We start from the raw sequence: 23,144 nt of genomic DNA, 5'->3' as shown, positions 1-23,144 counted from the left end.
CCAACCGCCACCCCCACCCCACACCAGCATCTCTGCGCCTCCAGCCGCATCTCCTGCCTCTCCGCATCTCTCCCTGCTTCTGTGGCTCTGCCCTTCCCCACCCCCCTCTAGGCCTCTCCAGTCTCCCTCCCTCCTGGGTCCCCCTCCCCGGACTACAACCCCCAGGCGCCCCCAGCCCCCGGCGCTGCGCATGCCCCCTGCTCCCCGCCCCCTTCTGGTTCCCCCCTCCCTCCCTTCCTCCTTACCTCCCTCCGCCCCCCTCCCCCGCGCTCCAGCTCTCCCGCATCCCTCCATCCGAGCCTGTGCCGCAGCCGCATCGCCACCGCAGCCCCGGCAGAGCCGAGCCCGGCCCAGGCCCCTGCCCCTGCCCGGCCCTCAGCCCGCCGACCCCGACTCCGCCCCCGCCCGCGGGCCCCAGCCAGTGGCCCCGGTGCCCCCCCGGCGCCCCCAGACTCCGGCCTCCCGAACCGAGGCAGGAGGCAGGGAGCAGAAGCAGAGACAGGAGAACGAGAAGGAGGAGGAGGAGGAGGAGGAGCCGTCGCAGGATGAAGGATCGGACTCAGGAGCTGCGGAGTGTGAGCCTGGGGGTGGGGAGAATGGGGGGCGGGACCCCAATATTGGGGGACGCGTGGGGGTGGAGTGGGGGAGGTGCTGGGACGTGGGGGCAAATGATGAGGCGGGAGGTTGGTGGCAGGGGCACCCCAAGATGTGGAGGCACCTGCTGTCTCCAATGAACCTGCATTTTAGGGCCAGTGGCTAGAAGGGGTTGAGGCCATTAAGACACGCTGGGGGCAGGAGAGGTCTCAGGGACCCTGGACACCCCACGTCCCCAGGCGGGCCCTGAGGTCTCATCTGAGGATGGGAGAGAGTGAGTGTGGGGAGAGAACTGGAGGGTGCTGTCATCTGCTGGGCTGATTTGCTGAATGAGAGGATGTGGGCAGTTCCTGGGCCAGGCTGAGCCTAGCGGGACCCAGATTTGGGGGCGGCCGGGGTCGGGGGGGGGCAGGAAGGACACAGGTTGGGACTGAGATGCTAACTGAGCAGTGAATGAAATGTGTGTTTGTGTTGCTCTCCGTGAGGAGGGGGCACCTCTCAGAGATGAGGAGGGAAGGGGTGGCCTCAGGAGATGGCCAGAGGCCAGGGCCAGACAGAGAGTGATCCCAGAGGTGGGAGAAGGGGCTGCAGGAGAGACCGGAAGGAGGTTCCTTGTACAGGGCCCTGGAACTGGGTTGTGTGCCATGGACTGTGCCCCACTGAGGGGAACTGGGGCATCCTGAACGGTCAGGGGTGAGCTGGCGTGGGCCCCCGGTCTGCAGGCCTGAAGAGGCCCGGCTCCAGGAGTCCGGCCAGGCAGTGAGTTGGATTTGGGTGACAGAGGAGGAGGGTGGCATGGTGTCTGCAGTGAAAGCTGCCATTTGGAAGAGGCTGGGGAGTGGGGGCTTGATAAGAGTGGTTTCTGGGACTGGGAGGAGGCTAGGGGCATTGGAGAAATGACCTGGGGCCCAAGGAGGCAGAGCTGACAGCCTGCGGTGTGCTCAGGGCCCCGGGGGTTATGCTAATAAAGTACTAGACCCAACTGATGTAGCCTGATGCACTTGACTAGGAGCTATTGGCTGTTCCCCTTGGGTTATTATCCCATTTGACAGATGAGGAGATCGAGGTTTGTGATGGGTAGGAATTTGCCCAAGGTCACCAAGCAAGTGGATGGGAAGATCAGACAGGAATCTGGGTTTCCCGTCTGCCAAGCTGACATGTGTCTCTGCCTTTTTAGCCTTTGAAAGAGAAGTCTCAACACTGGGGGTAAAAAGCTGTCTTTGGAGGGCCCCCTGGGTTTGGAGATGGGGAACCAGGTTATAGGAAAACAAAAAGAAGGAGCTTGGAGGCAAGTGACTGTTGCCTCTAGGAGAAATGGGTTGACAGGTGGGATGGAAGGAGAAACTGATGGTTGAAAGAAGGAATTCTGAAGGTTGTTTTTTTTTTTTTTTTCAATTAAACTTTGAGTTATACACTCAGGCATCAGGAAAATGGGAGTGATAAAAATAACCAATATTCATGTGCCAGACACCGTTCTAAGTGTTGTATACATGTTAACTCATTTTGATCCTTGTAGCAACCCTAGAAATTGGTGCTAGCATTATCCCATTTTACAGATGAGGAAACTGAGGCCCAGAGAGTTTACATAACTTGACCAAAGTCACACAGCTATTTAAAGGCAGGCTGGCTCCAGCACTGATGCTTTTAATTCCCCTTCTCTCCCCATTTTCATTCAAAACAGGTTGCCATCCATAATCTCATTAGACCCTCACCTGGTAAGGTAGGCAGACTGAGAGACTGCTTCATTTTATGGTGAAAAAGACTGAGGCCTAGCGTGGTTAAAACTTGCCCAAGGTCACACCACTAGCAAGTGAGGGAGTCTGGATTTGAACCCAGCTCTGCTGTTGCCAAGACTGTGCCATGTCTCCAAAACCCAGCGAGATGGAAAGCAAGGGGTGAGGTGATAGTGGAATCATGGTGTGATTAGAGAGGGGGAGGGAAGAGGCAAAGCAGGATACACTGAAGGCAGTGATGAGAGTCTTCATCTGAGTGGGTCAGGGACCCCCTGCCCCAAGGGGAGGCATCCAGTTTGCTGGGGCTGCTGGGGGCAGCCGGTGGTGGAGGTGGGACGGGGGTGGAAGGGTGAAGGGTGCTGACTGAAGGATGGCTCTGGTTAGTCATGGCTCCAGGAAACTGGAGATTCAGGAGGGCATGTGTGGGGTGGGAAAAAGCTTCCAGATGCAAGGAGTGTGGGGGTCTCCCCACCAGAATTGAGAATGAAAGGGATCAGAAAGTCAGTGATAAGAGGGGAGGTCAGCCTGGGGGGTCCTGATTGTCTTTTCCCAATAGCACTTTAAGAGGTCCCAAGGGGTTTATCACATAGCACTCAAGGGCACAGGTTTGGGAGTCAGACTGTCTGGGTTCAAATCCTAGCTTTGCTACTCCTGTGTGACCTTGGGTAAGTTGCTTAACCTCTCTGGTCCTCACTTCCTTCATGAATGAATTGAGAGTAGCAATGGGACCTGCTTTGGAAGGCTATCCTGAGGATTGAGGTTATGCCAGAGGCTCCTAGAAGAAGGCCTGGGCTTAGCATTGCTCCACGGGTGTATGTTATTCTACAGCTGACTCGTTTATTTCTCTTGAGTCTCCCGTCAGCCCCCTGGGATGGGCAAGATGTGGCCCCTAATTTATTTTGGAGTACATCGAGGGCCAGAGCAGTAACCTGACTTGCCCAAGGTCATACAGCTGTTGATGGTAGAGCCAGGGTTGAACTAGGGTTTTCTGTTTCCACATCACCAGGCACCTTTGGTTGGCAACTGGGAGTTGCTGGGCTGGAGTGGAGGCTGCAGGAGGGAGTCAGTTGACTGGATGGGTGTCTCAGGGTCCAAGGAGTGGGTCCAGGGATGGGCTGAAAAGGAGAAGAAGAGAGCAAGTGAGGTGGAGAGGAAGGTTACAGAGCGAAGCCACAAGGCGATGCGTTGTGGGCAGAGCCTGCGGAGGCAGTTCTGGAGTGGGAAGGCGGGGGTGGGGGTGGTTGGGGAGACTGGGGAATGGAGGAGGGGAGCCTGCAGTGAGGAATTTGAGGGCCCTCAGGGGTGGGATAGGCACAGTAGATGCTTTAGAAGTGCAGACCTGATGCAGCAGAAGGAAACAGTGGCCCCACATTCTCCATCAGGGACCAGGAGAACCCTGGGTGATGGGTTGATAGCCCCCAGCAGCACGGGGCTTGTTTCTGCCATTCAGACACACAAGCTCCCCCGGCTTGAGGGCCTTTGCACCTGCTGGTCCTTCTGTGTGAATGCTGTTCCTTCTGCCTGAACACTGTTCCCTCTGCCTTGAATTCAGTGTCCCCCAGGTTGTGGTGCAGTTAACTCCCTGGGCCTTAGCTCGGATGTCAAACCTCGCCCACGGCCATTTCTGTCACACCTCCCGCTTTATCTCCTTCCTGCTATGTAAAAGGAGCCCAGTCTGAAATTGTCTTGCTCCTTTTGCACGGTCTATCTCCCTCCCCTGGAATGTCAGCTCCCTGGGGGCAGGCCCCCTTCCTGGCTTGTTCTCCGCAGCACCCAGGAGAGAAGTGGACACTGATCAGTCACGTTTGTTAGATAAATGACGACCCTGTGGGGCAGAGGGAGTGTGAAGAAGGAGTTGGTGGGGAAGGCAGAGGAGAGAGGTAGGATTCGGGAGGCTGCACTAGATGCTGGGATCGAGCAGAGGCCCAGGTCAGGGAGACAGATGGACCGAAGCAGGGGGTGCAGTGGAGAGAGGCTGGTGCCTCTAGATCAAAGGATGCGTGTGCCCCTGAGAAGCAGGTGTGAGCATGTGTGTGTTGTGTGTGGGGGGGCATGCATACGTGTTTACCCAAACACATACCCACTCTATGACTTCTTTTTTAATTTTTTTGGCTGCATCATGCGGCATGCAAGAATCTTAGTTCCCTAACCGGGGATTGAACCCGTGGCCCCTGTAGTAGGAGCTCGGAGTCTTAACCACTGGACTGCCAGGGAAGTCCCCACTCTATGACTTTTCTACCACCCAGTTCCAGTCTCTTTCCACCTCTGGTTTAGTCACCCTCTTGTCTGTCTCCATGCTGGACTCGCTGGCTCACACTGCCCCACTCCCTCTGTCCACGCATCTGTGTTGTCGCCACGCCAGTGACACACCCATGAGGGCTCCGGGTGTCTCTGATCAGGAAGGGCTGAACCCAGAGGCTTGGATCTGATGTCCCCTGTGCCCAGGACAGTTCCAGAATGTGCCCAGGACTTCCACACTCTCCCATTTCATCCTCCTGAGCGCTTGAGGAGTTGGCAGGCAGTAAAGAGCAGACCGCCAGGGCTCCAATCCAGGCCCTACCCTGTGGGCTCCCCATCAGCTGTATGATCTTAGGCAAATTACTTAATCTGTCTCTGCCTCTTTGGTCAAATGGGAATAAAAAGAGTATCTACTTCATGGAGTGGCTGTAAGGATTAAATTCATTCAGGCAAAGCACTTGTAACTGAGCCCAATGCCTCGTTATTGACGCCTATGTGTTTGATGCGTATAATTCCTATCTTCATTTCAAACATGAGGAAACTGAGGCTTCAGCTGTCCCTAAGGTGGATAAGGGCATGTATGATCATCTTTTCCAAGGTATTCTTATTTGCCTGCAGCCTGTTTTCTTTTTAGGCTGGTTAGCTTCTTCCAGAAATGTAGGCTGTGCTCTTGATGAAAAGTATGCACATCACAGAGTGAGGAGGGCCCACCCATTTCACAGATAAGCCAGGGCCCAGGGAGGGGCCGCGAATTGCCTAGAGCCACCCAGCAAGTTGAATGGAGGCTAAAACATCTGGCTTCCTGTCTGGGCTCTTCCTGCAGCCTGGCACCTCTTCCTGGTTTTCTGTCCCAGCCACGGGAGTTCAGCAGTGCTGAGGACACAGCAGAGACAAGTCTTTAGGGGCCAGGAAGAAACAGAGGGACAGGAGGGAAAGAGCCTGAGATTAAGCACCAGACAGTTCACTGAAGCTAAATTCACTTCAGTTCACCTCTGACCTTATTTGCTGTGAAGTCTTAGGCAGGGTCAGGCAACCTCTCTGAGCCTGTTTCCTCATTTGTAACAGGGGGAAAGGCAGTGGGTACCAGCCAACCCTCCCTGAGCAGTAATTATTTCTGGCAGCATCTGGCATTTTCTTCTTGCCTGGTGGTCTCATTGCCTCCTCCAGCCCACCATTTAGGGAGGACTCGGGCTTCCCCGGTGGCTCAGACGGTAAAGAATCGGCCTGAAGTGCAGGAGACCTGAGTTCGATCCCTGGGGCGGGAAGATCCCCTGGTGAAGGGAATGGCAACCCACTCCAGTATTCTTGCCTGGAGAATCCCCATGGATAGAGGAGCCTGACGGGCTACAGTCCATGGGATCACAAAGAGTCGGACACGACCGAGCGACTAACACTTTTACTTTCTTGACTTCATTGCCGTTCAGCAAATGCAGAGACTGAAGCTCAGAGGGAAGAAGGCGTGTAGCCCTCCAGCTGCTGACCTGGGCAAGCGTGTTCGCCTTTCTGTGACTCAGTTTCCCCACCTATAAAAGGGGGCTGTTGTGAGAATGAAATGGATAAATACGGGCAGTGTGCTTAGAACAGCATTTAGCACATCATCAAATGCTGTGTAAACATTTGCCATAACTGGGCTTCCCTGGTGGCTCAGATGGTAAAGAGTATGCCTGAAATGCAGGAGACTTGGGTTCCATCCCTGGGTCGGGAAGAATCCCTGGAGAAGGGAATGGCTCCCCGTTCCAGTACTCTTGCCTGGAGAATCCCATGGACAGAGGAGTCTGGCAGGCTACAGTCCACGGGGTTGCGAACAGTCGGGCACGACTTAGCAACCAACACTTTCATGAGCTTTCTCTGACCAATGGTCAACTGAAGAATTTCAGTGAAGATTAAATGAGATAACAAGAATGCAAGACCAAGGCCAAAGGTGCTCTCAGATGCTAATATTTTGCTAGGTTTTCAGGGTGCAGAGCTTTGCCCAGATTGGGCCTTGTCAGGAGGGCACCTGAGAAGGGAACCCTCTGGTGGTGGAGTGGCCGGTAGGAGGCAGTGTGGCCTTGAGCCACAGAAGAGGGTCTGGGAGGAGGCATATCTTACATTACGCCTCTGGTTTCCCAGCCCTTCAGCCTGGGTGCCCTTGAGCAAGTCTGTTTCCTCTTCCCCCTCTGCCCGCCTGTTCCCTCATCTGTGAAATGGGGACAGCTTTTTCGAGGGCTGTGGTGGTAAGGATCAGACGAGATTATAGATGGAGAAGTGTCTGGAAACTGGAGAGGAGTTTAGCTCTCAGTTGCCTGTAATTAGTGCACCAACTAAGTCATCCTTGGGGCTTGTACCTTTCCTCCTCTCTCAAGGGCAAGTAAACAGGCAGCCGGGACCTGGCCCTAGGGACCACAGGAGAGAGGGACAGAGATGAGATTTGAGGAAGTCAGCGTTGGGCTTCCCTGGTGGGGAACTAAGACGCACAGAAAGTCAGCATGGGAAGGGAAAAAGAACAGGAAAGTTTCCAGACACCTGGGCCAGCGAGAGGCCTCATGACTCGTGGGCAGCCAGGCTGCGGGCCAAGTGCTTGAAGGCAGAGAAGGAACATGCCTTCGTGGGGCAGCGGCTTTTTGAGGCTAGCACCTCATGGGAGGCCGGTGAGTCCTCAGAGATGAGCCAAGCAGCCCAGAGCCTCTTGGGGCCAAGGTCTGCGGGTGTGGTTCTGGGTCAGCTGGAGGCTTGAAGAGCCAGAAGTCCCCTCAGGGTCCCCAAGCCCCACCAGGTACCACCCCTCCTTCTGGGGGCAGCTGTGGGCCAAGAAGAGGAGCCCCCCTTTCCCGGGAGATATTTGGAGATGAAATGGAAGTGCTGAGCCCATTCTCTGACATGGCATGGGGAGGATCCCTGGGGACCATCTGAGCCAGGCTTTGGTGGAAAGCTGGGGTGCCTTCGAGAGGGTCTAGCTGGACGTCTCCATTGGTCTCTTCCTTGTGCTCTCAGGGCTCTCTGATTCCAAGTTAACCGGCTGTCTAGATCGCATCTAGCTCCCATCTGGCTCTGTCTAGGTTCGATCTCAGCTGTCTGCGATCTGTCTGCGTGAGTCTGGTTGGGTCTGAGCTGTCTGGTTTCTGTCGGGTCCTGTCTGTGGTCTGCTGGGACCCTGTCGAGATTCTGGGCGAGCTCTCCTCTTTCGATCTCATCTGGCAACATCCCCTGCTAGACAGTTTTGGCTCCTATCTTGATTTCATTCAGGCTCTGGTCATGAGATTCTGTCTGAGTCTTGGCTCTTTTTTTTTTGTTTCTGGAAATCAGGGTGAATTCTGTTTAAATTTCTGTGGAGGCCGATTAGGGCTCCAGATGTAATTAAGTTTAATGGGCTCAGCTTTGGCCCTCAGACTTCTGTCCTGAGCAGGGTCTTGAGTAGGGAGTGTGGAGCACTGGGGAGCCCTCCCTATCCCCCCTTTCCTCCTTCCTAGATCTGAGTGAGCATGCAAACCTGAGGCTCAGAGAGGCTGGGAGCACAGCCCCAGGGGGCCCTCCCCAATGTCCCAGGGGGCGTGGGGGTGGTGAGCTCTGCACGTCTGTGTGTCCACATGTTCAGAAGGCAGCTCTGCTGTGGGCCCGTGTGCGGGTGAGCGTCAGCACGTCAGTGCAGCTCTGTGTGGGTGTCAGGGGGCCTATTTCTGTGTGCCTTTGTGTCAGCCCTTCTGTCTGTGTCACTGGCCTGTCTGGTGGCCGTGGTGGCGGTGTGGGAGGGCGAATCCCTTTGTGTCTCTGAGCCCTGGGGGTGGAGGGCTGAGCAGCTGCAGGTTGCAACTGGGAAATCCAAGCAAGGGAGAGTAGGTGGGTGTGAAGTTGGAAGAGGCTGGATGAAAGCAAGTGACTGCACGGAGGAAAGTCGGGGAGGGGTGAGAGTGGGTGGGAGGAGGAAGGTCGGGGTGCTCTCTGTGTCTCGCATCCAGCCCTCCCCAGGCCTGACTGTGCTTGCTTAACTTGATGCCCGCCACTGGCATGAAGTGACCTTGCCTAGGGGACATGGCCGGTCGTGTTGGAGGCTGGAGGGGAAGAGAAGGGAACACAGTGAAGCCTGGCGGGAGTGGCTGGGGGCATGGTGGTGGGGGTCAGGCTCCCGGGACTCCACGTCAGACCCCTTCTCGCAGCCCAGAGCCAGTCCTGCCAGCCTGACATTTGGCCGGTTTTTATAATATGGAAATGCTTCCACACTGGTTGGATAAAGCATCTGTCCAGAGCGCCACCCGCCTCCAGGGTGACAGCACTCTCAGGACCACTTCTACCCCATAAGGGTGCCTTTGGCTAATTCCCTCCAAGGTGTCCTTTGGGCTGTCAGCCACCCGGCCTCCGGGACCCTGTGCCACAAGACACTCAGTATTTGTTATGACTTCTGGGCGCCCTTCATGTGACCCTTCCCAGGACCCACACCCTGAGCCTAGAGCTCGGAGCATCAGGACTGCTCACAGACCCTGCCTTTCTTTGCCTCCCAGGCGAAAGACAGCGATGATGAGGAAGAAGTGGTCCATGTGGACCGAGACCACTTCATGGATGAGTTCTTTGAACAGGTAACAGAACCTGACCCCCAGCCCACACCTGCCTTCTTCCTGGCCCCCCACACCCCCATCCCTCTCTCTACTCCTCCATCCCCTTGGCCTTTTACCAACCCCTCTGGGTCTGGCCCATTTCCCTGAACCCTGACTGAGCACCACTCCCCTCCCGAATCCCTTTGTCTGGCCCGACGACTTGGCTGGGTATAGCCAATTTGCTGCCCCAGGTGGAAGAGATCCGGGGCTGCATTGAGAAGCTGTCAGAGGATGTGGAACAAGTGAAAAAACAGCACAGTGCCATCCTGGCCGCCCCCAACCCGGATGAGAGTAAGTGCTACTGCTGGGCAGTTGGGGGCTGGGGGCAGAAGGAGGCTGGGGTTCCACCCAAATGTCTCACCCATCCCTCTCTTCCCCTCGCCTCCCCCTCAGAGACCAAACAGGAGCTGGAGGACCTCACTACAGACATCAAGAAGACGGCCAACAAGGTTCGATCCAAGTTGAAAGGTGAGAAATGCCATCCCCTGACCAAGGACGGAAACAAGTCTGCCTTCCATTGGACTAAACCATGACAAATATCTACCGACTTCCAGGAGTCAAATTCCTAAACAGTGAGAAGGCATAAAATCCCAGATTTTCTGATTTGCTCCAGATTCCACAGAGAAAGATACAGACAGGATAGGGAAATGAGAGAGAGGAGGGTTTCTGTCCAAATCGTATCTGAGCTCTGCTGGTTCCATCAACAACAAGGTCTGCTGAGAAAATACAGTCTTCCAGGTGGCTTTCGTTTCACAGAGGCCTCATTTCTCCCGAACAGGTGCCGGACATAACGCTCAGCACCCAGTAGGTGGGCTCAGCAAATGCTTCTGAATTGGTATCCTTAGCTCAGGACAGATTGGACTGTGTGGCTGACACCAGGGGGCTGGCAAGCTTGCAGGAGGGACTTGCCAAATGCTCATGTATCCACTCTAATTTAAGGACTTGGGTGCTGGTAATAACCACCTTCCCCCAAAGCATTGTGGGTTGGGAACCTCCTTGTCTGTTGGTGCCAGGGGAATTCAGCAGCGTTACCATGATGTTAATTTGCGTGCTCCTGGTAATTCAGCATCAGAAAACACTTGCCAAGCACTCTCCTGTCTGAGGCACGTTGCTGGGCTCGGGGGGGAAAGGAGTCATGTCAGATGTCTGGCCCTGAGCACAATGACCTTGGTCCAGGGAGGTGAGGACAGGGATGCCATGCTTTCCCGGATTCAACAGGAGGTCATATGTGAGCCTCTAGTGCTGATCTGTAAGCCCTTTGTACTTAGGAGAGTGTGCTGGAAAGCAGAGTGATCCAAAGTGGGAGCTCACTGATTGCAGATCCAGACAGAGGGAGCCCACTTCCATCATTAACTCATTCTGGACAGGTACCCTACCCTCAGCTTCCTCATCAGTACCGTAAGAACTACTGAAGCAATTTCAAAGCTTGGAAGGGGGTGGAGTTTGTTCATTTTTCTTTCTTTTTTTTTGGGGGGGGTAGCAAAATCTTTCTTTCCTAAGTGAAATCTCACCCCAAATTCCATTATATACAACACGTAAATGTCAGACTGTTCTGGCTGACCTGGGGGTGGGAGTCCCAGAGCCCTATGCACCTGGCTTCCCATCACTCCTGGGAACAGCCACCTCTGAGGTTCCTTCTCAGAAGCAGGGATCCATGGAACACAGTTTAAAAATCCCTGTGCTCAGCGATTTCGTTGAGCCTATGGAACTCTGACATTAACACACTGTATAAGACCATGACACGGGTTCAATCCCTGGGTTGGGACGATCCCCTGGAGAAGGGTGTGGCAGCCCACTCCAGTATTCTTGCCTGGAAAATCTCATGGACAGAGGAGCCTGGCAGGCTACGGTCCATAGGGTCGCAAAGAGTTGAACATGACTGAAGCGACCTAGCATGCATGAGACCATGAGGAGGGCTGTATGGTTTAGGAATTCAGAAATAGCCAAGAAAGAAGCTAGGAAAAGTGGCAATGCCTTAGAGAAGCCGACCTTTCAGAGCTCCAGGAAAAGAGAGTCTTCTCCATCTTTCTCCAGCTCTGTGGTGCCATGACCTCTGGCTTTGTCTGTGACCTCGAATGGGTTGTTTTCTCCATCTCAATCTCAGTTTCTAGTCTGAAATCTGGACTGCTATCACTGAACTCCCAAGATTGCTGGAAGAAGTCATTGAGACCTTATTATAGGATCCCTTCCTCCGGGATTTGACCCCAGCCCCAAGTCTGACAATAGGGTCCCAGTCTAAGGCCAACGATTCCAACATCCTTGGGTGTGTGTTTCTGGACTTTTCCTGTAGCAGCTGGAACAGGGATGTCACTCATTCACTGGCCCGCCATGGCTGGCAGGGGAGCGTTGGGGTGCCATCCATCCTCATACCTCCACCGCTGCCAGGAACAGTGAAGCAGTGTTCTTAGGAATGGCCTGGAGGCTTTTCCCTGTTTGAGAGGGTCTGTGTTTCATTAAGGCTGCATTTCCGGAGCCCAGCTGATTTTACTCACAAGTTCCTTTATAGGAAATCTGAATAAGTGTGGGGAGTGTATGATCTAGAAGCAGCAATCCCAGTTAATCTGTGTGCTTTTCCAGAACATCCTTTAGCAGTGGGGATTCCTGGCACAGGGATCATTTTCTAAGGCAGTGTGTGTGCGTGGGCTCAGTCATGTCCGTCTCTTCCATCATCTCCGACTCTTTGTGACCCTGTGGACTGTAGCCCCCCAGGCTCCTCTGTCCATGGAATTCTCCAGGCAAGAATCCTGGAGTGGGTTGCCACACCCTCATCCAGGGGATCTTCCTGACCCAGGGATCGAAGCCACATCTCTTATGTCTCCTACATCTATAGGTGGGTTCTTTACCACTAGTGCTACCTGGGAAGGAGAGCTGTTTTCTCTGTTGGAACATCCATCTGCTTACCCTGGAATTTTCCAAGGAAAGGGCGGGCAGTAGAACCTGACCCGCCTGAAACTCCTTGCAGTCCACCGGAAAAGTCCCACTATGGGTTCCTGACCTTTTGCTGAGGTTGCAAAAAGTAGAGCGTACCCTCCACTCCCATTCACACAGAGGATGTTGACTGGGCGACTGGGCAGGAGTTACAAACTTTCAAAGACCCAGTCTCTCCATCAGAACAAATAGCCCCCCTCTGTCTGGTGACCAACTGACGCTCAGTCTCCCCTCCTACTTGCCTTCCAGGCTCCCTCAAACCTTGGTCCTTTTATCCGCCGGCCTCCTGCCTCGCCACCCTGCAGTCTTAACTGCCTGCCCTTGCCTGGGTGTGACATCTGTTCACAGGCCTGCGGCCTGCCTCAGGATGTCGACCCCTTCATATGTCCCTAGCCTCCGCCCCGTACGCCCCGGGTCTCCCGCCCGCCCGTCACTGCGTCTTCTTTCCCACAGCGATCGAGCAAAGCATTGAACAGGAGGAGGGACTGAATCGTTCCTCTGCGGACCTGCGCATCCGCAAGACCCAGGTAGGAGGCAGCGGCCAGGCACGGTCAGGGTCAGGGCCAGGACCAAAGCAGAAGGGACCTGGCAGGGGAGGAGTCCAGGCCGGAGCCCTGCCTGCTGGGGTTGGGCGGCCCAGAGCAGGCACAGGTATGGGGCGACTCCGAGGAGGAGACTCGGCGGGGCGGGGCGGCGCGGGGCTACGGCGGAGGGCGGGACGCGCTACGACTCCGTGCTCTCGCCTGGCCGCTTTGGTCGGTTTGGGCGTAGGATGGAGGTATTGGGGCTAAGGAACTGCGCTATTATGAGGGGTTGGGATCGTGGCCCGAGCTAAAGAAAGGGCCATAGGCCTACACAATCCCTTCTGCCCACTCCATCCCTCCACGGTCTCTGCTCCCTGCCTCCTAATGTGTCTGTACCCCCACCCCAGCACTCCACACTCTCCCGGAAGTTCGTGGAAGTAATGACTGAATACAACGCGACCCAGTCCAAGTACCGGGACCGCTGCAAGGACCGGATCCAGCGGCAGCTGGAGATCAGTGCGTGTGACACCCCCTACCCCCAGCCCTCCCACTCCCGCCGCGTACTCCTTCCAGGCAGGCCCTTCCCCTCGGTGGGCCGTAGGCCAGGTGGGAGGGTGGGCTCCGGGGTCCCCTCACCTTAGGCCCCCCAGGCTGGCCCAGTCACTGAGCAGAGAGCCCTTTCTCCCCACAGCCGGAAGGACCACAACCAACGAAGAACTGGAAGACATGCTGGAGAGTGGGAAGTTGGCCATCTTCACAGACGATGTGAGCCCCGCGTAGGGGTGGGGCGTGTACTTGGAGAGTATTCATCATTCCTCCCCAGGCTTAGGCTGAACTCAAGGTCCTAAGTCCACCCTGAGATCCCAAGCGTGGGGAAGTCTGAATCTGGAACTGGGGAATTCCATGGGGGCTGAGCAGAAAGGCACCCTCATAAAAATGGCAGACGGGAGTGGGCACTGTTGTAGGCACTGTACCTACTAAACTCCTTTACTCCTCACCACGAGCCTCTGAGGCAGCTGCATTTCACACATGAGGAAATCTGACCCAAATTTAATCAAAGAGCTTAAATGACCTGCCGAGGTCACACAACTAGAGGCAGAGCAAGGATGCCGTCCAGTCATGACTCTTCAGTACTAGGGTACACTTCTCCCTAGTGACACAGGTCATTTCACCAAGTGACTAATTTGCCTACGTTTTGAAGATTAAAAAAAAAAAAACAACAACTAGTTTTAGTTTTGCTGAAGTGTTGCCCTTGCCGTCTCATCTGTGAAATAGACGGACTTTCCCCAGCTGCACCTCTATCACTGTAGTTCTTCTTTCTCTTTCTCCACTTTTGCCCCGGCTGACAGGTTCTGGCTCTCTTTCTGCTTCTGGTGGGTGGCAGAATGACTCTGGTTTAGGTTTCTAGACCAGGATTAAAGTCTGTTTACTGATTGTCTAGCAGTTTCCAGCAAATTGTTATTTAGAGAATTGACTTTGTTAAATTAGCTTTGAGAAAATCGCTCATGGGCCAGTTAGCCTGGAGCCCTCCCAGACAGTTCTGCCCAGGATGTCTGTCAGTCTGCCTGAGAGTAGAGGGGAAGCTGATGAGCGGTTCTCAGGATATAGAGCTGATCCCTGCCAATTGACCCACCATCATTGTGGTGCAGGGTTGTCAGTACCTTGCCTGAAGGCTGAACAGGATGCAAATGGGCCCTAAAATAGTACTCACTTCTAAGGTCAGGGAAGGCTTCCTGGGGAAAGTGGCATTGAGCTGTGTACCTCAAGAGACAAGGAGCATTTGGACACTGGAAGATGGGCAAATGACATTCCAGACAAAGAGGACAGACTGAATAAAGACAGGGAGAGTGGACCAGTTGCCAAAGAGCCATTGGATGATGTGGGCTCTTATGATTTGGGGAGATAAGGACAGAAAGGAAGATGGGATCTTGATTGCTAAAGTAAAAGGTGTGTAGACTGTGGGTAGTGGGAAGCCCTGGAGGGTTTTAGAGCAGAAGAGTGGCTTTCTAAACAGTGAGTGGTTTGGAAAATGAGTGATCTGGCTTTTGTAGGGAGGCAGTATACCTGATTGTGTTACCGTGTCCACCATTGACCAGATGGTGGCCCCCAATCCTAGTGGGGGTCCAGGACCCCCATCTCCCTTCCTGTGTGTGCTAAAGGCTTTTTGAAAATATATTCATTTATTTGGTTGCCCTGGGTCTTTAGTTGTGGATCTTTCAATTATGGCCTGTGGGATCTAGTTCCCTGACCAGGGATCGAACCTGGGACCCCTGCATTGGGAGCACGGAATCTTAGCCACTGGGCCACTAGGGAAGTCCCCAAGTTTTACTTTTTGTAATTTAACACGTCTCTTTAGTGGTTTCTGTGTGCCGGGTACTATTCTAATCAATATACACATAGTCACTCAATCTTCACACGGCCATGTGAAGCAGACACTATTAGTATCAGTTTTCTAGGTGAGGAAACTGAAACTCCATGAAGTTAAGCAGTTTATCCACAGTTATAGCTAGTAAGCAACAGCCAGATTTGAACCCAGATGCTTTTCTGGGAGTGAAGGGATTGCAGCTCCCCCCACCCCCCAAAACTCACCCTTCCCGCCCCCATCACCCTAGATCAAAATGGACTCGCAGATGACAAAGCAGGCGCTGAACGAAATCGAGACGAGGCACAACGAGATCATCAAACTGGAAACCAGCATCCGTGAGCTGCATGACATGTTTGTGGACATGGCCATGCTGGTGGAGAGCCAGGTACTGCCTTGGGGAGCCTCACCCGGGTCCCCCGGCGTCCCCTCTTCCAGCCCCAGTTCCCACCCCGTCCCATGCATGTCTCCTCCACAGGGCGAAATGATTGACCGCATTGAGTACAATGTGGAACATTCCGTGGACTACGTGGAGCGAGCCGTGTCTGACACCAAGAAAGCTGTGAAATATCAGAGCAAGGCCCGGAGGGTGAGCGGGGGCGGGTGGGCCTGTGGAGCAGGTGGGCTGAAGCCGAGCGGGCGGGGCTGGGCTCAGGCCGGGGCTGAGGTGAGTGATGAAATCCCGCCAGAGGCCTTATCTTGGGTTCTGACCTCTTCCTTTTTTTTCTGTTTTCTCTCCCCTCTTCTTTTCCCTCACACCGTCCTCCCCGTCCATCTGTCGGTTTGTCTGTCTCTTTATCTCTCGGTCTCCCTGTCTCCTCCCTCCCCCCGGCCTTCCTGCCTGCAGAAGAAAATCATGATAATCATTTGCTGTGTGGTGCTGGGGGTGGTCTTGGCGTCATCCATTGGGGGGACGCTGGGCTTGTAGGCCCCCCCACCCTATTCCTCCCAGATCTTTCCCCCACCACATCGGGAGCAATACCCCCACCGCCCCTTCACTCCATCCCCTGCTCCAGGCTCACCCTCAACACAGGCAGCCCCCCTAACCTTTACCGCCCGTCAGACCCTGGAGTTCCTGGACCTCCCCCGACCATGGACCACCCTCGCCCCCGCACGTAGATAGCAGCAGGCGTGATTACACATGCACACCAACATGCATGCCGCCGGCACATGCTCGAGACGTGTGGACACCCCAGCGTGTGTGCGTGTGTGTACGTGTGTAACTGTGTGTACAAGCACCTGATCACCCTTCTTGCCCCCCCACCTCAAGTCTGTGTGTTGTCCGAGCTTTCCCCCTTCCTCTGGGTTGTTGTGTGGACTATGGCCGGGTGTGACGCAGCAGCCCACTGAGCCACACTCTTCTGTCTTCTGTAAACAGGGTTTTGTGTGTGTGTGTGTGTGTGTGTGTGTGTGTGTGTGGTCACAGATCCATGGATACACAGTTTGTGTCCATGGAATTTTGTGTTTGAGTGTTTCAATCCAATGTAACAGCACCGCCTCCCTTGACATGCCCCCTTCCCCTGAGTCTGCTACAAATGGGGCAGGTTGTTTGTGTGCAGAGGTTCACACTCATTCCCTGAGGATCCAGGTTGGTCCAGGTACACACAGGTCATGGCAGACACCCCAGCATGGTGTGGAGCCAACCCTCCTGGCTTAGTCACCCCTGGGGCTGGCCTGTGTCCTAGGGAGCACATGTGTGCGTATGGGGTTCAGCCGAGGCAAGCAAGTGGACGCATACACGTGTAAATAATCTAGCTCAGCCTGTATATCTGTGTGCATTTCCCCCGGCAAGTCATGTGAAGGGTGTGTGTGTGTGTGTGTGTGTGTGTGTGCATGTGCGTGTGCATATCTAGGCTGTGTCTAAGGTGTCGGTAGGTGTTCTCTTGAGATAGAACCCTCTACATTTTGCATGGGACACCTGTTTTGGATGGGCACAGAAATCTATATTTCTACGCTATCTCGAGTACGTCTGCAAGTGTGTGTGTGTATGTGTGTGTAGAGGATTTCTACATAGTGTGTTTCTGCCCCCCTGTGTATGATACCCACATCCGTTCACCTGCAAGGACCTGTGCCCCGTCCAGGTTTGTTGATCCAAGTTATTTGCTCGCTCCCTCTCTCCCCAGAGCTGCTGGCTGCTGTTGGGTGTGGCCACACGTGGCTCCATCAACGTTGTGCAATGGCCGCTTCCTGCCCTGCGTGGTCCAAGCCCCTGTGCACACAAGCCCACATGCTTATCTTTCTCTGTCACGTAGGCCTGGGCGTGTAGAAGCTGGGACACCTCAGTGTCTCCTACCTGCCACGGGGATGAGGCCACACCCAGGCACACACATATGCACATAGGAGCCCAGTGCATGCTGACACCAGCATGAAGCCTGTAGAGGTTGGCACCGGGGCACACGAATGTCTCCTGGAAAGGCTGTTGGTGGGAAACGCTACTGACCAGGGGAATGGCAGGGGCTGCCCCAGGCTCTCAGAATGAGAACATTCCTGAAAATTACCTCAGAACCGAAAAGAGGCCGGTGATGGTCCCTACCACCCCATCTGATGCTCTGGCCTTTGGGGTTTAGGGAACTGCTTATTTCAGACGTACTGGAGTGGGCTGAGTCATGGGACCCATTCCCTGGACATGAGTACTGCCGCAGTGTCACCAATAGCAGTTGGCCCACAGGGTGAGTCAGAGTGGGACACGGGCCCGGGTTTGTGATGGTGAGGAAGGGGCCAGCTCCTCCCTTGCTGCGTAGACAACACATGCATGGCTGGATTTGTGCATTGGGTGGCAGGTGGGGGAGGGGTACATGGGCAGAAAACAGTGTTCGAAGCCTTCTACTCCATTGGCCCAGGAACATACGTGTGCACAGGGCGGAGGACTTTGGTATGTGTACACATGGTTTCCTGGAGGCCCTCTTCATGTGAAGTGTGTGTGCGTGAGAGAGACAATGCAGTTGTGACCTTCTGGAACGTAATACCCTACCCCGCCCCAGCCCCAGCTCAGATAGCCAATCTCCTCCCTACCTGGCTGGGCCCTGCCTGTGTGTATGGCCCATAGATGCACGGGACCCCTAAGGTGGGCTGTCCCCAGGAGGGGCGCCTGCCTGTCCATTCCCACAGTGCCCTTCGTCAGGACAGGAAGTTTGCCCCCGGATCTGACTGTAGCCCCCTTGCTCACACTCAGGCTTCTTTGGGGACGTCAGAGCAGGCCCCAGCACCCCCGACCCAACCCTTTTTCCTTCCGGCCGCCCAGCCAGGATACCCTCTCAGCCCAGGTGTTTCCGGAATTCCCACGGCCTTGGGGCCACGAGGAGAAGGCTGGAGCCATGGCTGGAGAGATGCTGTTGCCTCCTTGAGTGGCATTAGGTCTGTAACTGCCCATCTCTGGGCCTCAGATGGACCAAAGGATCCCTGAGGGTCTGCTTCTCCAAGTCCCACCCACCACAGGATGTTTGCCTATTGGCTGCTGTGTCCGTGCGTGTCCTGGAACTGTTGTCTGGGGGCTGGTGTGTCTTGCATGTTCTCAGATGAGTGTGTGCTGCCCACCTGCCCGCCAAGCCCCTACCACCATCAAGCCCCTGTGTGCCCCGTGGGTGGTCCCGGGCCTGGCCAGGGCTCGCTGCTTCCCCTCCCCCCTTCTCCCTAGCCCTGCCTTTCACGAAGCACACTGCGTGTCCATCCCATGTGCCTGTGGGTTGATGCACGCTCTTGCCACGCCTTGAGCGTGTGTACATGATGTGTTCTATGCATTCACCCTGCCCCACCCCCAGCCTGCCCCGCAGAGGACAAGATGGGTGGCCCCCGGCTCCCTCCTCCCCCACCCGCCCCCCCACCTTGCCTGCTGTGCAACCGTGTGCGTTGGCGTGTGTTTCTGTGTCGCTGGCGTGTCACGTGATGTAGCCGTGTTTGCTGACATGAGCCCCTGCCCCTTCTGTTTCTCCGTTGGTTTCTAGAGCTCTTTCCCTCTCCTCCCCGGAGGGGACAGGACTCCTGGGGCCTGGCTGGGGGCCCAGAGCCAGGCCATCCTCTCCTGTTAGCCCTCAGAGTCCCATTTCTCTCTATTGGTGACCAAGTTGCAAATGGATAAAATACAGGAAAATTCTGCCCCCCACCCCCGCCCTGCATGTCCTGTCCCCAGAGCCCCCCACCCCCACCCCGGGCCGGGTTGGGCCCCGTGGGACGGGAGAAATAGCAACTAATCCAACAGCGGGATGCTGTGTGCTCACTTCCTTCTGTCCCCACGAGGGACGGGCGCCGTGGGAGCGGGAGAGACATGGTGGGAGGTGGGGGGACGTGCTCGCCGGGCGGATGGGCACAGGCTCAGAGGAGTTTTAATCCAGGGCTTGGACAGGTACGCATTACTGGGGCAACCTCAGGCAGAGTAGGGGGCAAGAAGGGAAAAATACACAGACTTCCTCAGCCTTTATTGACGAGTATTGAAAGATAAATGTCTAAAGGTAATGAATGTTTAAAATCATGGGACTGTGACCCCCAAGCAGGGACCAAGGTGGTGGGGAGAGTTAAGAGAGCGTCTTCACTCTGAAACCAAGCCTGAGGACCACGAAGGACATCCAAGGGCCGGCAACGAGGGCCTGCGGGCCTTCCGCCCACTTTCTGCTCGGAAAGCCAGAAATGGGATGGCGTCGTTGAGAATGTCAGGGCGGTGAGATCCTTACTAAGCAGCCATGAGGCCTGAGTTGAGAGTGAAGACACAGACACGCCTGCCCCCAAGCCCTGCCCTAGAACTTAGGGACATTAAGACACAAGCTCAAGGCTCCTGGATTCCAAGGTGGAGGGCTCTGGGACCGCCAGTCACATCAGCCCCCTCCTCTGGCTCAGCCTGCCCTCCCCACCAAGGTCTGAGGGCTCTGGGACCCAACGATGCGGTGCCACGCCAGGCTCTGGGCCCAGCTGCACCGTCGCTAGGCTGAGCCCTCCACGGTCTGCACCCAGCGGATGGTGCGGGTCCGGCTCTCCTCCCAGGAGAAGAGGGGCTCGTAGCCGAAATGGCGCCGAGCCTTGTCAGTGCTGACGGTGAAAGTGGTGTTGGCCACGGCCAGTGTGTAGGGGTTGAGCAGGGGCGCATAGAGCATCAGCGGTCGCAGTAGCCACTGCAGCAGGGTGTTGAGGGCGGCCAGGAGCACCAGCAGCCAGTAGGGCATCAGTGGGCGGGTGCCCACAAGCCGCAGTCCGCAGGGACCCAGGAACTCCATGTTGAAGTCCTCATAGCTCTTGTAGGGTGAGTTGTCATAGCAGAAGTACACCTGGCCGCCCATGAGGGCAGCTCGGTGTTCAAGCTCCCGGGCCACCAGCACGTGCATCCAGGCCACGTTGCCTGTGGGGGTGGGGGTGGGGGTGCCGAGGAGAGAATGAGGGGGATATGTCCTTGAGTGCCCTGATAACCACATAGATGCTGCTGTCTCCTGGGCCACTGCATGAACAAGCCACCCTCTCGGGTCCGCATCGATACCACCCACGTCACTATAGCCCTGCTGAAGGCTGCCTAGCCAGGTGCTTCCCCAGGCCAGCCTGTATGGATACAGTTCCTTCATCTCTTGGTCCTGGGGAGATGCTCCCCCTTATTCTCTCCTGAGGAGATGCTACCCCCAAAACTGCAACACTTTCAGCCTATGACTTGGTGTTTATGTCAGCCTTCCCCACTCACTAGGATACTGTTTCCTCTATGGCCCGTGAAGACAATGCCCACATATCAGAGTCTGCTCTGGCTCATGTATAAACCGTCCTTTTTTAGCTAGAGTATATAACACCCCCCACTTATGAGAACCACGCAAGTCCTGCCCTGTTTTTTTTTAGCCTCCCCCACCACCCAGCCCGGGCCTCACCCACGTAGACTCGGCCATGCTCCACAGAGGCTGGAATGGCTCGGAAGAGCCGGCCCCCCAGGCGCAGGCCCTGGTGGTAGAAGTCCCTCATGATCTGGTGCCCTTCGCCGTAGATGCCAGTGGGACGCAGGGCGCATGTCACTAGGGGCAACCCCCCTAGGACCTGGGGGCAAAAAAGGCACGCCCTGCTCAGACCAAGGATCTGGTGCTGTTTTCCGCCCTCGTCCCTTCGAGTTTGAGAGGGAAGGAAACCAGGGCAGGATGCAAAGGAGCCCATGGTGAGAAAAACAAAAACCAAACCAAACAAAAAACCCAGGGGTTTCCCTGGAGGTCTAGTGGTTAAGACTCCACCCTTCCACTGCAGGGGGTGAGGGTTCAATTCCCTGGTTAAGGAAATAAGATCCCACATGCCATGCAGTGTGGCCAGAAGGAAAGAAAAAAGCCCACAGGCTCTGGTTCTGCCTCTGCCAGGCAGCCCCATCTCCCACGTCTCATCTTTTCGAGTCTCACCTCCCTTCCATTGGCTTCCAGGACGAGCCGCTCAGCTAGGGCCTTGCTGCAAGGATAGGGATGTCGGTGTACGGCTTCGTAGGGGGTGTTCTCATTGCCCCTAGTAGGGGGAGAGGGAAGATTCTTAATGCTGAGGGGAGGTGGGGCCCTGGAAGGACTAGGGGGACCTCAGCTCACCTGTAGAAGGGCTGGCCTTTGATGTTGGGCCCCACAACTTCCATGCTGCTTGTGTAGATCAGGAATCGTGTTCCAGTCTGCACACAAGCCTCGATCACATTCTGTGTGCCTGAGGGAGGTAGGGGGCTGTGTGTCCAAACTGAAGCTTCCTCCCCATCCGCCTCTTCCCCTCCCCATCCCAACACTGGACGAGGACACATGCCCGCCTTCCCCAGGCCTGGGGAAAACCACAGAGGTCAGAGGACCGGCCTGCCATCACAGGGGCAGAAGGGACAGATCGTCACAGGCTGATCACAGAGGTCAGGGTCAAAAAGGGAGCAGGGAACAAACAGCCAAGATCAGGCCATGGGCCAGGGAGTACTAAGGACATGGTCAGAACAGGTAGGGAGCAGCTCACCCTGGACGTTGACCTCGTGGATGGTCTCAGGACTGGTTTTCCCAAACACATCCACCAGCCCAGCTGTGTGGATGACCACGTGGGCTCCGGCCACGGCCGCTGCCACCTCGTGGGCCTGGGTCACATCCCCCTGGATGGCAGTCACCTGCACGGGCCCTGGGAGCGGGTAGGGGCAGGCAGAGGCAATGTCAGAGCTGAGACCATCAGCCAGCTGCTGGGCTTGGCCCACACCCTCAGGAGCCACATTTTCCTAATGACTCATTCATCCTATCCGCTCCCGCCGGAGAGACATAACAGGCATCATCTTTTCCGCCACTCAGAAGGGAGTCCACACCCTCCCTACCCTCTGTTGCCCCTCCTCCACCCCTCCCCCATCACCTGTCTTCAGCTCCTCCAGCCAAGGACCCAGGTGTAGGTCAAAGATGCGCAGCTCACGGAGCCGGGGTTCCCGCTGCAGCAGCATTCGGACCACATGTTCCCCCAGGAAGCCACAGCCACCTGTGACCAGGTACACCAGCTCCTGGGTTTGGGCAGAGTCGGCCATACCTGGCTGGGGAAAGACACCCTGCCTCACTTGGGTGGCCTGCTGCCGATTGCCCCAGCAAGGGATGCCCCTTTCCTCCTAGAAGGGGCCTCTGACTCAGTCGCCCGGAGCAGCGAGCCAGAGGCTGGAGCGTTTTCTGGAGGCTGTGGCTGTGGGTGCAAGTGGCCAGGCTACCTGCCCTCTGACCCTGCCAGCTGCAGTTTCCGAGATAAGGGGGTGGGCTTGGCACGAAAGAAGGGGTCAGGGTTTGAGGGAGAGGGAGAAGTTCTGGGGCCAAAACGAAGGGTGGTTGGCAGGGAGCTGGGGCAGGGGGTAGAGGAAGGCGGGAAGGGCGGAGCTGGGGGAGGGGACCTACCTGCAGCCAGAGTCCTAGGGCGCCCAACTAGGTACCGAGGCGGTCTTCTGTGTCTCCTGGGCCAGCGCCACACGGTCCCTTCCGCTTGCTCCTCCTCCCTCCTGGCCCATTCCAGGAACAGAGACCAGCCCAGCCTCCACCTCTCCGCCCCCCAGCCTTGCCACAGGGCACCCTCTGGTGGCCACTCGGCTGCACAGGCTTCTGGTTCCAGCAGAGAGCTTGTGGAATGGGGATGGGGGAACAGAACCTGCTGGGTGGGTGCTGAGTAGGGGTTTTGGTGGCTGCAGAACAGGGGAGGCAGGGTGACCTCACTCCCGGCGCATGACATCAGTGTTTCCCTCTTGGTGGCCCTCCCAGGAGACCCGGAGCCCAGCAGCAGCTGT

General features: G+C 56.0%; 2 protein-coding genes across 4 annotated transcripts; one reads left to right on the top strand and one right to left on the bottom strand.

Moving 5' to 3' along the window:
* Positions 1-545: 545 nt before the first annotated feature.
* On the top strand, positions 546-15,875 carry STX1B (syntaxin 1B). The gene is made up of 10 exons (NM_001009440.1): positions 546-575; positions 9,041-9,115; positions 9,325-9,424; positions 9,527-9,601; positions 12,515-12,588; positions 12,993-13,101; positions 13,277-13,350; positions 15,198-15,335; positions 15,426-15,536; positions 15,795-15,875. Exons 1-10 carry the CDS (start codon positions 546-548, stop codon positions 15,873-15,875), a joined length of 867 nt encoding a protein of 288 aa, NP_001009440.1.
* Positions 15,876-19,342: 3,467 nt separating this feature from the next.
* On the bottom strand, positions 19,343-22,810 carry HSD3B7 (hydroxy-delta-5-steroid dehydrogenase, 3 beta- and steroid delta-isomerase 7). Of its 3 annotated transcripts, none has more exons than XM_027961610.2 (7): positions 22,762-22,810; positions 22,241-22,412; positions 21,863-22,018; positions 21,466-21,574; positions 21,289-21,388; positions 20,779-20,941; positions 19,343-20,270 (listed from the first exon to the last, which is right to left on the bottom strand). In XM_027961610.2, exons 2-7 carry the CDS (start codon positions 22,404-22,406, stop codon positions 19,858-19,860), a joined length of 1,107 nt encoding a protein of 368 aa, XP_027817411.1. In that variant the 5' UTR covers positions 22,407-22,412; positions 22,762-22,810; the 3' UTR covers positions 19,343-19,857. The 3 variants fall into 3 exon arrangements, with proteins under 3 accessions (XP_027817411.1, XP_027817410.2, XP_060261828.1); XM_027961609.2 differs by having other exon boundaries at positions 22,241-22,408; XM_060405845.1 differs by lacking the exon at positions 20,779-20,941 and having other exon boundaries at positions 22,241-22,408.
* Positions 22,811-23,144: the final 334 nt, after the last annotated feature.

Source organism: Ovis aries, chromosome 24, assembly GCF_016772045.2.
Source record: "Ovis aries strain OAR_USU_Benz2616 breed Rambouillet chromosome 24, ARS-UI_Ramb_v3.0, whole genome shotgun sequence".
In the NCBI taxonomy this organism is placed as follows: domain Eukaryota; kingdom Metazoa; phylum Chordata; class Mammalia; order Artiodactyla; family Bovidae; genus Ovis; species Ovis aries.
The sequence above is the reverse complement of the archived record's forward strand: the minus strand, read 5'-3'. Positions and strand labels throughout refer to the sequence as shown.

Bases quoted from the DNA above. Each gene is read 5' to 3' on its own strand.
- HSD3B7 (XM_027961610.2), bottom strand. From the start codon at position 22,406: ATGGCCGACTCTGCCCAAACCCAGGAGCTGGTGTACCTGGTCACAGGT. The intron at 22,019-22,240 runs GTGATGGGGGAG...ACCCGCTCCCAG, and splicing joins GCTGGAGGAGCTGAAGACAG to GGCCCGTGCAGGTGACTGCC. The intron at 21,575-21,862 runs GTGAGCTGCTCC...TACCTCCCTCAG, and splicing joins CCACGAGGTCAACGTCCAGG to GCACACAGAATGTGATCGAG.
- STX1B (NM_001009440.1), top strand. From the start codon at position 546: ATGAAGGATCGGACTCAGGAGCTGCGGAGT. The intron at 9,116-9,324 runs GTAACAGAACCT...TTGCTGCCCCAG, and splicing joins TGGATGAGTTCTTTGAACAG to GTGGAAGAGATCCGGGGCTG. The intron at 13,351-15,197 runs GTGAGCCCCGCG...CCATCACCCTAG, and splicing joins TGGCCATCTTCACAGACGAT to ATCAAAATGGACTCGCAGAT.